At 44.2% G+C, this 16,393-nt stretch overlaps 1 protein-coding gene across 1 annotated transcript in view; it reads right to left on the bottom strand.

Annotated features, from left to right (window-relative positions):
• Positions 1 to 16,318, bottom strand: part of ITGB8 (integrin subunit beta 8) — a 60,152-nt gene extending 43,834 nt beyond the window's left edge. The window contains exon 1 of the mRNA XM_015426229.1: positions 16,091 to 16,318. Coding sequence (XP_015281715.1) covers positions 16,091 to 16,223 — 133 coding nt within the window. The 5' untranslated portion in view covers positions 16,224 to 16,318. The remainder of the gene's footprint in view (positions 1 to 16,090) is intronic.
• Between the last annotated feature and the right edge of the window lie 75 nt (positions 16,319 to 16,393).

Genomic DNA, 16,393 nt, shown 5'->3' with positions numbered 1-16,393 from the left:
AATTGTTGCTGCAGGAAAGGCACCAGCAATGCAGCCTGAATACTGAGTGTTCTATATACAAAGCAGCTTTTATTGCATGTAAGAGGGGAGAGAAGCCCACAAGAAAGAGAAAATTAATAAGCAGGTCTGCCTCTCTGTTAAAACTTACCAAAGTGAAGCACACGTTTGATCCACACACACCCTGCAAACCCTTCTATGCTGTTTACCACTTAAAACAATTTCTTCATGGGAGGCCCTTTTTTGTATATCTTAGAGAAGAAATGAAGCATTTTGCCTTAAGTGGGGGACATAATGGAGGTTTATAGAATTATGCTTTATGGTGGACAGAGTTGACAAACAGAATTTTTTCTCCCCCTCCCAAACTCAAGGGCATCCAATGAAGCTAATGGGCAGTAGGTTCAGAACGACAAAAGGAATGTCCCGGTTTCAGGGTCCCGGGACGTACCCCACACCCCCCAGGGACCCCAACGACCACCAACTCACCCAGGAGACCTACAGACCGAGAAGACCTTGCAACGCCGGACCCCATCAGTACAGCTGAGGCATGACGGTCTGGACCAGTCTGACTGCGAAGCGAAGAGCCTCAAGGAGCAGCAGGAGATGCTGATGGCGCCAGGGAGAGGCTGACGGCGAATGCCCAGACACACAACACCCCTTACGCTGGCGGCGCAGCCCCAGGCCAACAGGACCGCCATCGGCATAGCTCCAACCACACCCAGCCCTTGGGGACCGTGTCGGAGCTTATCATGGGGGGGGGCTGGAATGAGAGGGAGGCGGGTATGGAAGACGGTGCTAGGAGAGGGAGGTGGGTATAAAGGAGAGGGAAGCGAAGGGGCCGGGGAGGAAGGACGTGCTCAGAACTACCTGACGCAGCCAGAGAGGAGTCCAGGAAGAATGCTGAGAAGCTGGGGAGCTGATGCACGGAGGTAGAGGGACTTACGGAGTGCCTTCAAACTCCATCCCCTACCCATATGAAGCCCCAACACTCCCCCTCTTCTTTACAGGCCTCATCTTCCAGAGCCGTCGGATCTCCCCTGTCCTGAGTCACCACAGTCTACGTCGGGAGCTCAGGGCAGGCTTGACAAGGAAATACATAGAGGGTGATTAAAATGTGGAATTCGCTGCCAGAATATGTCATGATGGCCATAGGAATAAACAGCTTTAAAAGAGGATTAGATAGATTCATGGAGGGTAAGTCTATCAATATCTACTAGCTGTGGCGACTGAGGGGAACCTCCACATTCAGAGGCCCTAATCCTCTGAATCCCAGAGCCAGAAGACAACATCAGGGGAAGTTCTCGACCTCTATGCCCTGTTGCTGGATCTCCAGAGGAACTGGATAGCCACTGTGTGAGACAGGATGCCGGACTAGATGGACCATTGGTCTGATCCAGCAGGGTTCTTTTAATGTTCTTAAGTGACTAGACACTGTAAGATGCAACAGGCCTGGCAAAGTATAGGAAAAAAAGGAAAAATACTGAAGCAGAATATTCAGGGGTGAAGAATGATTCTACCAAGACAGATTAGTAGTATCACTTCATGCTGTAGTCAAATCACTTCGTTTCTCACCCTTCCCAACTGCCCTTAATGTCTTTACAGTGTTCTGTTTCCTTAAGACTTTAACAAAGGAAAACCAAAATGAGTAGCTGTGGATAATGCTATAGATGACAGACTGTCCAGAGCATAGTTTAAGGACCACCTATTCCCATTTGAACCTACCACCATGACAGTCATCTTCTAGGCCCTGCTTTGGGTGCCTCCACCATATGAGGCTAGACAGGAGGTCACCCAGGAATTGGCTTTCTCAACTGCGGACTCAAATTAGAGAATTCCTGCCTCATAGCCATTCATTTGCCCTTTCCTAGCCCCATCTTCTGCAAATGGGTGAACAGTTTCCTGTTCTATTCAGCATTCTATTTCCTGTTCTATTCACCATTCCTTTCCATTTATGTGTTTGTGCTTTGCTGAATTTATTGTCATATATGTGTGCATGTACCCACATTTTTGTTTTGTTTTGACTGTTTGCACTGAACAGTGGGGAAAGGTGACATAAAATGTTTTAAATTATATTGAGAACATCCACCACATGGAATACCTGCTCTTTGGAATAGTTATTGAATACCTCAAGTACTGGAACCCCTCAATCTAAGCCTGTTTGTGGCCTGCTAGCTGGCGAGATCAGGAAAGAGGTTTGTGAATCTATTTTAAGTTAAGCAATCTTGACTACTGACGCCTAAAGAGGCATTCATTCATATTTGGGTCAATATGGCTGGTTATAACTTTGGCCCATTATGCATATACATCTTACTACAGATTTTCAGGCACTTAGCCTTTACTCTTGTCTTTGGATTCTGTGCCCACCTTACGCACTATTCTTTTTCCTCTGGTGTATTTATTCTGCAGCTACCATTTTTTAAAAAAAACACACTTTTCTAAATCGTCACTTGTGAAATGTGGGGGGTGATGTCCAAAGGTTTTTTTTTTTAAGTATGCAATTGCCCTACCACAGCGGTGCAGTAGTGCCCAGCAAGTGCCTTCCATTTAAATCCTTGTGGTTCAGGTTTTGCACATGCATTTTAGCATTAGTTTGTTGAATGAAAGGGAACAGAAAGGAAGGCAGGCAAAGGGGTAAAAACTGATGCTGAAATTGACAAGACTTTTTTTTTTTTAACTAGCAAGTATCTGAGAAGCCGTTTTCCATATTGCGGAGCACTAGGGGCTTCTCTGCTGTGTTATTAGCCACTGTGAAAAATGAGAAAGAATTGCACGCTCTTATAATTATGGGGGAACATGTTGAGTATACAGAATGCATGGTAGGACCCACTGACACTGGCATTACAAGCTGTGATCATTGGCAATGTGTCTGTCTCTGTTTGCATGCACCTGTGCAAAGTCGGCTGCGACTCCACCATGCTTTGCACAGGGCCGCAATTTGTATGAGGGAGGAGTCCTCTGGCAGAAGCTCTGGAGAGCTTTTTTTAGTCTTATTTCACTAAATGGAAAAATGGAGAGGGTATTTTTGCCAAACCCTAGCGCAGTTGCATAGTAACACTAATTTCCTGCCCTTCCTTGCAAATTTGTGTGGTTTTCTCTTTATGATTTTCTAATTTGATTCTGAACACTGGTTGTGTATTTGGCAGCTTTTTAAAGCCTGTACTGTGTGGATTGCACTCTTCCTCCAAATGGATTGATCCCAAGTGATTCTTAACTTCAGCCATTTGCAGAAGGGCCCATGTGGCTCAGCCACCATTTTAGTGTTAGGCTTCCAGAGACTGCCAACATGGTTTCCCTCCAAACTTTGTTCACTAAAGCGTGAAAGGGAAAAACGTTTTCAAAGCTTTAGGCTTCCCATCCAGTCTCTCTCTCTCTTTTTACAACTCATGTCAAATATCATTCTGCACTCCCCCCTTTATTCTGCTTGCATGCAGCACTGAAATCCTTTTTTTTCCTTTTGCACTAAGGACTCTGCTGTTTACCTCCTCTCCGATCCCCCTTTTAAGTCAATACCAGCAGGGAACTAATCCTCACCCAGTTCCTTTTAAACTTTCTCCCATTTTAAAAAAAAATTGACTCAGCGATCTGAGACTAGCAATAGTGTCATATCACTAGATTCATGCCGCTTGTAAAAAATTAAAAATATAAAAAATGAGGCAAAAATTGAACTTGTACACTGATGAGGGAGGGGATGGTAGAAGGTGCAAGGTAGGCAGAACAACCTTGATGTGGACAGGGAGTGACCTTCCAGGGGTGGTAAAACGATGCTGGGGGAAATCCAAGGGAATCTGTATGCTTTTGAATTACCTTTGGCTTGGAAGTGAAACATGGGAAAAATCAGCACAAAAACATTCTCAGAAAATATGGGGAAACAGTGACCAGAAAGTGAACTGAGTGCTGAAGGGAGGAAAAATCAATGCAGAATGAAAAAGAAAACACAACGGAAATGCATGGTGAAAGCAAGGGAAAATGCCTGTGAATAATAAGCCTTTATTAATTCTAAAGCATGACCTAGTGCAATAGTGTAAGACCATATTTGTCTTGCACAGAATGCTATATTGATAGCTATCACACATCCAGTGTATCATATTTCTCTAAAACTAGGATTCTATGCCCTGACCTATGCCCAGCCTAGTCTGATTTTGTCAGATAGACACTAAGCAGGGTTGATCCTAGGGTTGCCAGGTCCTTACATTCTGCCAGTGGGGAGGGGGCTCCAGGCCACTCCCCTGGATCTTCTGGCATGTGTGCTTTGCGCGGGCCACAATGATATCACCTGGAAGTGGTCACCATAGAGTTTTTAGCCAAAGCATCCCCTGTGAGACATGCCCGGTGTTATGACATGTCCAGGGGTGATGTCATTGCACTGGGCAAATCAGGCATGGCAGAGCTCTTTGGGGGCTCCCCCTGCCGGCCAGCTGTGGATTGGGCCCCCTGAAATTGGGGAAAACCCAGCCCCCATCAGCGGGATGACAACCCTAGTCGATCCTGGTTAGTATTTGGATTGGAGACTTCCAAGGAATACCAGGGTAACGGTGTGGATGCAGGCAATGGCAAACCATCTTTGAATGTCTCTTGCCTTGAAAACCCTACGGGGTCACCATAAGTCACCTGTGACTTCATGACACACAAAAAATGATTCCACACAGTGTTAGGGGAAGGCAACTCACAGCACACATGCTGAAAGCAGCATACCAGGCTATTTTACTTGGCACCTGGGGCCAGATTGTTTTCCTAGCCACCAAGGCACTGGCAGCTCTGCTAGGCCCAAAGGTGCAGGAGAAGGCAGTGGGCACGCCTTATAACTGTCATTGCCTCCCAGACTGAGTGCCAGCTGAAACCCTGAGATGCTGGCTGCACTGTTGGGGCTGGGTTCCAAATACAACCCTCATCTCTCCCTGCCATTTTGTCTGGTGGCTCATCAGCATTTTTTCAGCACTTGCAACAAAAAAGTTGCCTTATTTCTAGGCAATGTCCCTCTACTGAATAGTTACCTAGATTGAGATTGTTGAGACTTTAAAAAAAGGTTATTATTTGTTGCCAATTAGTTCATTTATCATAAACAGCTAGCAGTTGAACTTTAGTTTGTTTGGTACATGTAGACCACATCATAGACAAAGCACAAGAGTTTTATATTTGCAATGAAATGCACTTCATTTGATAATTTCATCATGAAGTTTTAGGATAAGCCAAGTTGCTTCAGGAAATGCTTTTGGCTAACTTCACTATATGGCATTCTCATCCAACGATCAGGTATTTGTTTCAGTTGGCCTAGCTAAACTGTAATTATCCCTTGGTTAAAGTCACAGAACAAGAGATCCTTTGTCGCTGGGCAGTAAAGCTGGAGGACACTTGTTCCGGGACTCGCAGCTTCAACATGCTGCTCTAGTGTTATGCTTTGCTGGCCATTTTATCCCAGATTAAGGCTTACATTCCATCTTCACTTAACTATGTTGACAAGACAAACTTAAATAATTAGCTGCAATTATACAAATAAGTTGTTTACTTTCTCTCACAACTTTTCAGGAACGTTATAAAAACCAGGGTTTGGCTGAAGAACAAGCTCTAGATCCGGGTTGCTAGCTGTATATGGGAAGGCAGCAAAAGCGATCCATGAATTTTATTGACCAACAGTTTCCATCTATTCTAATAAAATGGCAATATTACCCGATTACATACTGCCAAAAAGGGGGAAAGAGGTATTTTTCTTTTCTTTTTTTAAGTTTGTCTTTTATTTAAAAAGGTTTCCCAATAGATAAATAGTAACAGAGGAATACAAACCAAGCTGCAAGGATAAGGGATAAAATACAAATGCAAGTCAAACATACTAATATAGAAGGTTACAAGTGTAGCAGTCCTGGCCCCACTGGTGGACCTCCTGATGGCCCCTGGTATTTTTTGGCCACTGTGTGACAGAGTGTTGGACTGGATGGGCCATTGGCCTGATCCAACACTGGCTTCTCTTATGTTCTTATGTTCTAATGCAAGATGTGTTTCAGCACATATTATAACACAGGTAATAATAGCATATGAGATTACAATAATATAGCCAGAGTGGTGTAGTAGTTAGAGTAGAAGATTGGGATGCATGTTCAAATGTCCACTCTGCCATGAAAGCTTGCTGGATGACCTTGGATGACTCACTCACTCTCACCTTTACCTACTACATAGTATTGTAATTGTGAGAATAAAATAAAGGCAGCGAAGCCACTTTGGGTCTCCACATGGAAGAAAAGTGTGCTACAAATATTAGTGAAATCCTAAACAGTGTTAAATCCTTCTAAAACCATTGACTTCAATGGAATAGAAAGATGCATCTCTGCTTTAGGACTGCTTTAATCTGGTATACTTATTACACCAGATGTTGAATATCTGCAAATGATGCAAGGCTATTATCAGCAGAATTGCAGACCACAGTTACATAGAACTCAGTTAGAAGGAAAACACAGCAGACTGTATTGCTCAACTTCCTGAAACATGGAAGTTTATTTACATTTACCGAAAGTATTGCTTTTGATTGTGAGTGTAGGTTTTAATTTCAGTTTTGTAGGTTTTGCTTGTCAAAGTCTTCCCTAATTAGATTACCAAGAATATTTTGACCACTAATTCCAAGAGTTCACTTAAATATGCAAGCCACTCAAAACCTTAGCCTCAAGCTTACAGATCATACCACAGAGAGATATCATGAACTTGGGGGTTCTTGTTACAAACTGCTCTGCTTTGAGGGTCTCTTCACATTTTTGATAATTTCCTATATAGTGAGCACTTTCATGTGAAAAACACGCAAATTATGCACACAATTATTTTGTTTTGAGCACATGGGCTAAGGAGTCAAGATCTGCTGCACTGTTAACATCAACATACATGCCAAGGGGGGGGGGGAAGGAAAAAGGAAAAAAGAGAGAGTAGCATGCATAATATAGGTATGCAAAACAACAGCCACGTGTGTGGAAAAGATCCAGCCCTTGCACTAAAGCAGACCATTTCCCAGCCATTTCTATTTTGTTGCTGTTTGAGATTTTTTGCCATCAAGTCACAGCTGACTTATGGTAACCACACAGGGTTTTCAAGACAAGAGAGGTTCAGAGGTGGTTTGCCATTGCCTAGCTCCATATCATGACCCTGGTATTCCTTGGAGGTCTCCCATCCAAATACTAGCCAAGGAGCCGGCATTTCATGCGCCCGACTTCCGCGGAGGTCGGGCGCACGAGGAAACGCCAGCTCCCTGCAGTTAAAGGGGCCCCTTTAACTGCAGGGAGCAGGCGCCCCTGTCAGGCAGGCCCCAACGTGATGTCATCACGTTGGGATGCTCCAACCCCTCCAGGAACGCCCCCCAAAGTCCCCCGCTGGGGATGAAGATAGGACTTGGCAACCCTAGCCAGAGTTGACCCTTCTTAGCTTCCGAGATCTGACAAGATCAAGCTATCCTGGACTATCCAGGTCAGGGACATTGCTATTTAGCCTGTTGCAATTCTCCCATGGTTGTACCCATTCCTCTTTTTTAGCATGTGTAAATTAGTCTTAATTACATTCTCTTGGGAAGACGAAGGTAGGCATAGCCCAGGAGAAATGCCCTCCCCCTTTCCATTTCCAATAGCAGCACTCTTTTTCTCTCTGGACTTGTTTTGCCCAGCATTAAATAACCCTGCTGCTGAGAAACAGAAAGTTACTTTCCTTATGCAAATATATATGCACACATGTAGGGTAACTTCAGATGTTACACACAAGTGATGACAGCGGAAGCATGAGGCCTGATTTCAGTGCCATATGAGCAGAAGAAATATATATTCATGTATGTTTGGCATTTTATTTAAACCAGACCCTCACTCGCTACACATGCACATTTAGCATGCCCAAATGAGGAATTCCTGATATGCTAATAGGACAAAAATAGTAGGCTGAGGGCTGTATTCACATGAGCTATCCAGCATGTACAAAGATGCCTATGTAAGTTTTTCTTGCTTGCATCATGTTCAAATCAGGCCTTAGTAACCCTGGTTTGTGATATGGGGTGTATGGGAGACCATGAAGAGTTCAGGGTGAGATTGTCAGTGGAATCTTAAATTTACTTAATTCTTAAAAATGTACAGTAATTGAGAATTATGATGCTGCAGTATTCTCACTAGTCAACAGGAGCCCTAAACAGACCAGAGACCTTTCATAGTGTGGGCAGCACAACCAGGCTACCTGGCTTTTATTTTCACTACACATCTGGATCAGGAATGAGGCCACACACTCACTGTCCAGACAAACATTTCTTGTTCTGTTTCAGTTAGGGTTGCCAAGTCCGTCCTGCAAACTGGTGGGAGATGGGGGGACTTTACAGGAGTGGGAGGAAGGCCCAGGCTATGTCACCAGCAACATTGCAATGTCACTTCCAGTGTATACCAGAAGTGATGTAATCACACTGGGATGTCCTGAAGATGTTCTGACATTTGGCAAAAACTCTATGGGGAAAAATGGCATTTAGAGTTTTTGTCCAAATACCAGAGTGTTGCCTGGATGACACTGACATGATGATGTCACTTCTGGTATGATGGAAATGATGTTGTCACGTTGCCAGCAATATAGCCTGCTCCTGGAAAGTCCCCCCACTGAACAGCTGACTGATGGGGGGGGACAGGGGACTCCCCTGCCTCTGGCGGGGGGCTGGAAACCTTAGTTTCAATTATGCTTTTTAAGATTAGAAGAAGAAGAGGAGATTGGATTTATACCCCACCCTTCACTCAGAGTCTCAGAGTGGCTTACAAGCTCCTTTCCCCTCCCCTCCCCACAACAGACACCCTGTGAGGTAGGTGGGTCTGAGAGAGTTCCAACAGAAACTGCTCTTTTTCAAAAACAGCTCTGACAGAACTATGGCTCGGCCAAGGTCATCTAGCAGCTGTGAGTGGAGGAGTGGGGAATCAAACCCGGTTCTCCCAGATTAGAGTCCGAGCACTTAACCACTACACCAAACTGGTTCTCATACCAAACTGGCTCTCAGCAAACCTTGTAAGATCTTAACATCTACCCACTGAACACAAAGATAACATAGATGTTTGCACGAACATTGCTTATAATCCTGCTCTATCCTCAGCTTGATGCACAGCACAGCAGAATGGGTGGGATTGTGAAATTGCCAAGATGCCCAGAGTAGAACCGGCTGGTTCTGGAGTAAATCACTACCACTCCATGAAGCCAGCTTTCGTTCTCTTTTCCCAGGTATCTGCCATGGTGGTAGTTTAGCAGTCTCCTCTCTGCGACAAGCTTGCTCTCTTCCTAGCAGCTGCCTGCGTGCTAAGATGACAGAGGCTGAGGAGAAGAGTAGGTGGTTGTTGGGCTTCCATCACTTACCTGAGGCCTGCAGCTCAGGGAAGCTTGCAGATTACCTGTCCTCCAGTAGCAGCTGCTTCACCTGCCAGCTACAAGCTCACTTGCCTGCTTCTCGGGAACGTGTGGTTTGGCTAGATCAGGGAATAGGGCTCAGAAGAGCCACATGTGGTTCCTGAGCCACTGAGTGATTATCACTATCCTACTGCATTTATGGGGTGTCTTGTGCTATCTGCTTGAATTGTTTACACACAGAGAGAATAACCCACTTTGAATTTCAGCAAGAAAGGCTATGTAAATGAAGTAATTTTTTTAAAAAATCCTTACAGCCCTTTCTCAGTACAGCATCTACACTCTTTTCAGCACTCTGCAAAGGGCTCACTTGACAATGAGCACCTGGTCTGTGTCTGTAGAGTGTCCATAGAAAAAAAAGTGAAAACATATCCCAAGGAAGAATTCATAACATGAGTTATCAACCCTTTTAATTATAACACTATAAGAAGAGCCATGCGAGATCACACCAAAGAACCATCAAGTCCAGCATTCTGTCCACCATCCTAATGCTCAAAGACACAAATGCTTCTTCAAAGAATTGTCCGCTTCACTTTTTGTTGGTTTTTTAGGCTATACCCAGAATGCATTAATGAAAAAATCAATCTGGTTTCAAACCCCATATTTGCAACCAAGGCAGATAACAGATGCTGTATAAAGGCATGAAATGCAGCCTTGGGTGGTGGGGGTGAGGATGGGGAAATAGCTTGATTCTTGTTTTAAGGCCTATCTGCCTGCCTAGACTCCAAATGTATTTGTAAAATGGAAAAATTAAAGCTGCATTTATGTCTTAAGCCTAACTGCATTGTTACTAAATGGACAGATTAAAGCCATTACAGATTAGTTCAAAAGTGCACAACATTATGCCCAGGCTCACGTGTAGTCCTTGCTGTGCCCTACGGGAAGGACCATGGCCCAGTGGTCGAAGGTACTGGGTTGCATGCATGAGGTCACATGTTCAATCCCCAGCATCTCCAGGGAAAAAGATCAGGTGGTAAATATAAGGGAAAAGATAACATGAAGATTGCAGAGAATCTTGTTTTAAGGCCTATCTGCCTGCCTAGACTCCAAATGTATTTGTAAAATGGAAAAATTAAAGCTGTATTTATGTCTTAAGCCTAACTGCATTGTTACTAAATGGACAGATTAAAGCCATTACAGATTAGTTCAAAAGTGCACAACATTATGCCCAGGCTCATGTGTAGTCCTTGCTGTGCCCTACGGGAAGGCCCATGGCCCAGTGGTCGAAGGTACTGGGTTGCATGCATGAGGTCGCATGTTCAATCCCCAGCATCTCCAGTGAAAAAGATCAGGTGGTAAATATAAGGGAAAAGATAACATGAAGATTGAAGAGAATCAAGCCAGTGACTTGTGACAATTAACAGACCTTGCACTGTGCTAAAGAAATTTTCTATGTATACCCTTGGTCTGTTGTAACATCTGAAGGGTGGAACTTGCATAGGGAAGAGAAAGGAGTTTCTCTTTGGATACTAGAAATAAAAACAACTATACACATGCTATTGCCAATTCTATGGAACTTTCAAAGCTGCTCTAGCAGAAAGAAAAGAGCTATTTGGGTTCTGCAAGCTATTGAATGTGGTTATATAGCCAATTTAAAATTGGCAGTGTGATCCCTACCCAAGCTTTTTTTAGCTTGATTCAATGAGTTGGCATGAGCACATGCCCAGGAAAGTTGGTATAGATTTCTGAATTGAATCTTAGCCATTGACCTGAAGTAAGGCAAAAATCCCTAACCAGTAGACTGAAGTGAAGCAAAGTATTTGCAGTCTCTGAAGCTGAAGAACAGCTTTTCTTCAGCTCTGCTGTCTCTGCCTAGGCTCCCCCCCCCCCAGCACAAGTTAGGAACAAACACAACACACAACAGCTGTGAAGGGGAGGGGGAGATAAGCCTTTGCCTAGTTTTTATGGTGCAGTGGCTTACAAAATTAGGCTGTAAAACACAATACAATAAAGTTTCCAAAATCTGTTCTGCTCAGCCTATAGGCTAGAGACTGAAACCTGAGAGATTTTAGAGCCTAGCAAGTATCAATAAGCACTGGACACAACATCAAAGGCGGAGGACAACTACCAATAATGCCTCCCTAATGTTACTCACCGCCCTGAAATATTGCCTTTGGGACGTGTTATAAACTTACTATTGATAGAGCTTTGAAATTGATTTGCACCAAGTTCAAATATAAAATCAAAATGAAAAGCAAAGCAGTGAAGTTAAACAATACAGCAAATTTCTGTTTACAGTGCTAGGTGAACCTTTTGAACATGACATTAAGTGTGCAACAATTTATAGAAACTCATTTGACCATTTAAATTAACTCCAGGCTTACCTTGGCATGCAAATTCAATGCGTAGGACTACATGTTATGCAACAAGCATCTAAGATTAATAAAGTCCCATTTTAGGTCAATAAACACAAACAAAGATAAGCAACTAAACACAGCTCTCATAACCTCTGATTATAAGAACTACTAATTTTAATTCTGCAAGCTAAATTAGCTTGAGTTCTGAGAATACCATGTGTACCCACTGTAATCTTTAACTGAACCACATCCATCTGGAAGCCAGTCATATGCCCAGCAGTATTCTGTGGCACCCTCGCTATCATACATTGGAATAGCATTGGACTAAAACATAGCACCTGAGTAGCATCATATGCATGATTTCCCAACTGTGATGGATTTTTGTTACTGAAGATCAAGGGGAAAAGAAACCTGTATTTTCTGGGGCTGGACAACAAAGAAAGATATGGCCCATTCATATCAGCTTATTACCAAGCCTCACTCCATTAGAAGGTTTCTGAGAACCAGGCCCATAGCTACAATGGGGCATCTTGGGGCTAGGCCCCCTGACTTGCTGGCAAGGCCCCCTGACTTCCCATATAGCCCGGGGTGTCACAGCCTTCTCCCCTGGATTAAATTGATTAGCCAGTGCCCCCTAAGAAATTTAAATGCCCCCTGACTTTAAAAAAATCCTGGCTACGGGCCTGCCAGGGACAGAGATAAGAACATAAGAACATAAGAGACGCCAATGTTGGATCAGGCCAAAGGCCCATCCAATCCAACACTCTGTGTCACACAGTGGCCAGAAATACCAGTGCCATCAAGAGGTCCAGCAGTGGGGCCAGGACATTAGAAGCCCTCCCACTGTTGACCCCCTCCCAAGCACCAAGAAGACAGAGCATCACTTGCCCCAGAGCCCCTAGCTATACCTTGTGGCTAATAGCCACTGATGGACCTCTGCTCCATATGCTTATCTAATTCCCTTTTGAAGCCGTCCATGCTTGTAGCACCCACCACTTCCTGTGGCAGTGAATTCCATGTGAGATCACATGGTATATCTCCTTTACCAAGTACTGAAGTCTTTATTAGATAAAATTTATATCCCCCCATAAGGGCCACTAAGACTGCTAACAAACTAAAACATACTTAACAAAATCACATCTTAGAACCCACTGAGACTAACAAGAAACTCATCATTAAAACAATTAAAGTGCATACAAAAACATAAAACACAACAATTAGAATACTGGGCATTAAACATTTGCCCTAAACAAGTGAATTCCGGACACTCCTAGCACTTCACCTTCTAGCTTGGCTTTGTGAGGGAGACACCCATAAAGTAAGAATTTGCTTGAAACAGAGTTCCCTCTCTCCATTCCACTGAGACTTCGAGGTGATACATTATTGTACATAGACCAAGAATTAGAAAAAATAGTCCTGACAGGTCCCTAAATATGGAGTTCAGCTTCCATCACCTGTCCCTCCTCATGTACTCAGGCAGACCAGAGGTGATAATATTTTGTGCATCCTTCTGTAAATTCCTATTATATCTGCTTCTCTTGTACTAAATTTTATACTACTTCCCCTGTCTAACAACAATTAGAAGTGGTCCTCACCCACTGTGAGGAAACCGATTACTCTTTTTATTGGATCTCATTTTACACCGGCTCCTCTTTGTAACATCTTCTGCACTCCCCCCCCCTACTGTTGTGAATATAAAAGCATTAGCCTGATGGATACACGGTCCAATGCATCTGTTGAGATAACCTCTGAGTCATGAAAGCTCATGCTGGATGAAGTCTCTAGGCTTTACTGAACTCTTTTATTTTGATACAACCAATGTTTACTCTCATTCTAATAACTATGTGCCATCAAATCACAATCAGTTCATGGTGACCTCAAGACCATGGGGTTTTCTAGGTAACTAAGTAGAGGTAATTCCCCATTGCCTTCTTCTGCATAGCAACCCCAGTCTTGCTTGGTGGTCTTCCATTCGAGTACTAACCATGGATGACCTTGCTAAGCTTCCAAGCTCTGATGAGACTGAATTACTCAGGCTGCTACTCTCATTATATTAATAGAGTAAGGCTAGGTAATAGGAAAGGGCCAAATAATTTCTAAATCTGAACATGCACAACTCCCTTGAACCCCTGAAACATATTATAGGACTCCCTATTGAAATTATCACAGAAACAATGCACATACAAGAGCTTTAGGTATGTGTCTGAGACGCAGCTAAGGTGTATGTGTAACCACTGTTAGTTAGATTTGGCTTCAGGAAATCTGGGTTCAAATTCCCACTCAAATGGGACATTCATCTCTCTTGGCCTAACCTACATCAGAGGGGTATTGAAATGAAATTGAAAGGGCAGAATGGAGACCCACTTACAGTGCCCTGAGCTCTTGTAGGTTGGGATGAAAAGACAATAGACAGATGTCAAGATTATATAGTAATATACAGAAGGCACCACAGCTCTTTTCTCCTGTTCTCCCTATTAAAAAGTCTCCCAAGTGGATCATGGAAAATGACCTGTAGAAGGCAATGCAGTGGATATCCCATCTGAGCAGTAACATAAACATGCGTTCCATTGTGTCCAAACCCAGCACCCTATTCACTGCTCCACACTGGAATATTATGTAAAATATGCAACAATGCAGTCTTTATTTAGAATTATCACAGCACTGGCAAAGATCATTTGTGCAGGTGCCCCACACATCTTATTTGTGCAGGTGCCCCACACAAACTTCACAGTCGCACTCCCCTTTGTCAGGACAGCCACAAGAGACAACTCACAAGGAGCTGCTCATATTGTAAATGTCCACAAAAAATGATGGTGGCAGTAAAAGGAGTGTAAGAAGTTCTCCGTAGTTAGGCCACGCTCTGTCTGAAAGAATTAAAGTATTCCCACTAGTACAAAGCCTCTTTTCAACAGTTAAAAATTAGCTTGCCCTTCTGATCTGCTCAATTACAAATCCCATGCAACATGAAAGACTGCATATCCTTATATGAACAAAACCACATCCACCTACCTATTTTCTGTCTCTGGAACTAAGAGTGCAATCCCAAACCAATTTGGACCCTGCGAAATCCAGTGGGGCTCAACAAGGGTGTGATTCTATTTAGGGCTGCACTCTAACAAAGCATCAATCACTGCTTCTGTTAGACTCCACCCCTATTATTACTATTTCAGGGAATGATAGAGAGAGAAATGAAACAACAATTAACTCTCACAGATTTGGCTCAGGAACAAGCAAAATACACCTAATCGGAAAATCTAACGCTCTTGTCCTGTTTATGAGCTGCTCCTCTGGCTTTCACTCTATCCAACATGAGAATAACAGTCCACTGTCCATGGAAGAGCTGTTCCAAGGTATGCTACACTTGTCAGAGAACAGAAACAACGTCCATTTTGCTCCTCTTTTCCTTTTGACTTTCCACAACAATCTTGTTGCTCACCCATGCAGTGTTGACTAAGCAACCAGGATCAAACACACTTGGAGGATGCTGCCAGCATTCAACAGGCAAGCAGAAGATCTGAATGCAGGGCTAACAGTTGCTTAAAAGTTGTTACAATGAAATTTATTAGGAACAAAGGGTCATGATACCAGCCCAGTTTAAGAATCTCCCCACACTATGTTTTCAAGCTGCATTGCCCCTTAAAACATTCTCTACCATACTTGTGTGGAGTAACTCCATGTGTCTCAATGCTAGATTTTAATTAATATCTCTTAATATTTTTGTTTTTATTTTGTAGGTCACCTTGGTCAGGTTCCTGGAGAGGCAGAATAAATATGATTTAAAGTTCATGAATGTAGGGGTAGTAGGAAAAAAATATATCTGGATCAGTAGCCCTAAAACTGCAAGCCAACTTATGCCACAATAAATCTGACAGTTTTTAAAAGTGCCACACACCCCTCCGTTTTTGGAAGTTAGAAACATTCTTTTTAAAGAAGAAGAACAGTACACAGTCCAGCATCTAAACCACATTGGTATCCCAAATCACAGGTGAACACCTAAAGCTGCTTCACACTGGCGTCAGGACAGTCTATCAAGGTCAGGACTGCCTGCTTTCTGAGTGACCGGCAGAGAGAGGTCTTTCACAGACCACCCACTTTCCGAGCCTTTCCAGAGGATGCTCTCTTCTGCTCCCTGAGCCACGGCCACACCACCTTCCGACCGTAACTCTTCAGGATTGCCAGAAAGGCTGCAAACTTTAGTCACCATCACTACAAGCGTCCGTGAACCCCAGAGGCTCGCATCCCTAAGCAGTCACGTCAACTGCCCGGTCCGAAGTGTCGTTTCTTCGGGATGAAGACGTCCCACCGAGTCCCCCACGAGCCAGCCAGGTAAGCGCCCGCCGCGCCACAGGCCAGAATCAGGTGCTTTTCAAAAACAAGGACACTAACCCTAACTAACCTCCCCACCCCACCCCACTTACTGCGCTGGCACAACCCCGGCACGGCGGCAGCGAGCAGCCGCGCGGCCCCCAGGATCGGGACAGGACCTCGCTGGCACTTTTGCAAGGAGACGAGCCCGGCAGCCAGGCACGCCAGGAGCGGGATCCACATCATGCGGCGCGGGCGGTGCGGCGGCCCTTCTCGCTCCCTCCCTCCCTCTCCCGGCGCTCAGCAGCGAGGTCTCCTCCACCTCCGCCAGGGGGATCCGACGGCCGAGCGGCTGCACGAGGGGGAGGAGCGGCGGGCGCGACGACCCGAGCGCCGGGAGGGGGGAGAGCAGCAGC

The sequence above is a fragment of the Gekko japonicus genome, unplaced genomic scaffold, assembly GCF_001447785.1.
Source record: "Gekko japonicus isolate JY-2015 unplaced genomic scaffold, Gekko_japonicus_V1.1 scaffold77, whole genome shotgun sequence".
Classification (NCBI taxonomy): domain Eukaryota; kingdom Metazoa; phylum Chordata; class Lepidosauria; order Squamata; family Gekkonidae; genus Gekko; species Gekko japonicus.
The sequence above is the reverse complement of the archived record's forward strand: the minus strand, read 5'-3'. Positions and strand labels throughout refer to the sequence as shown.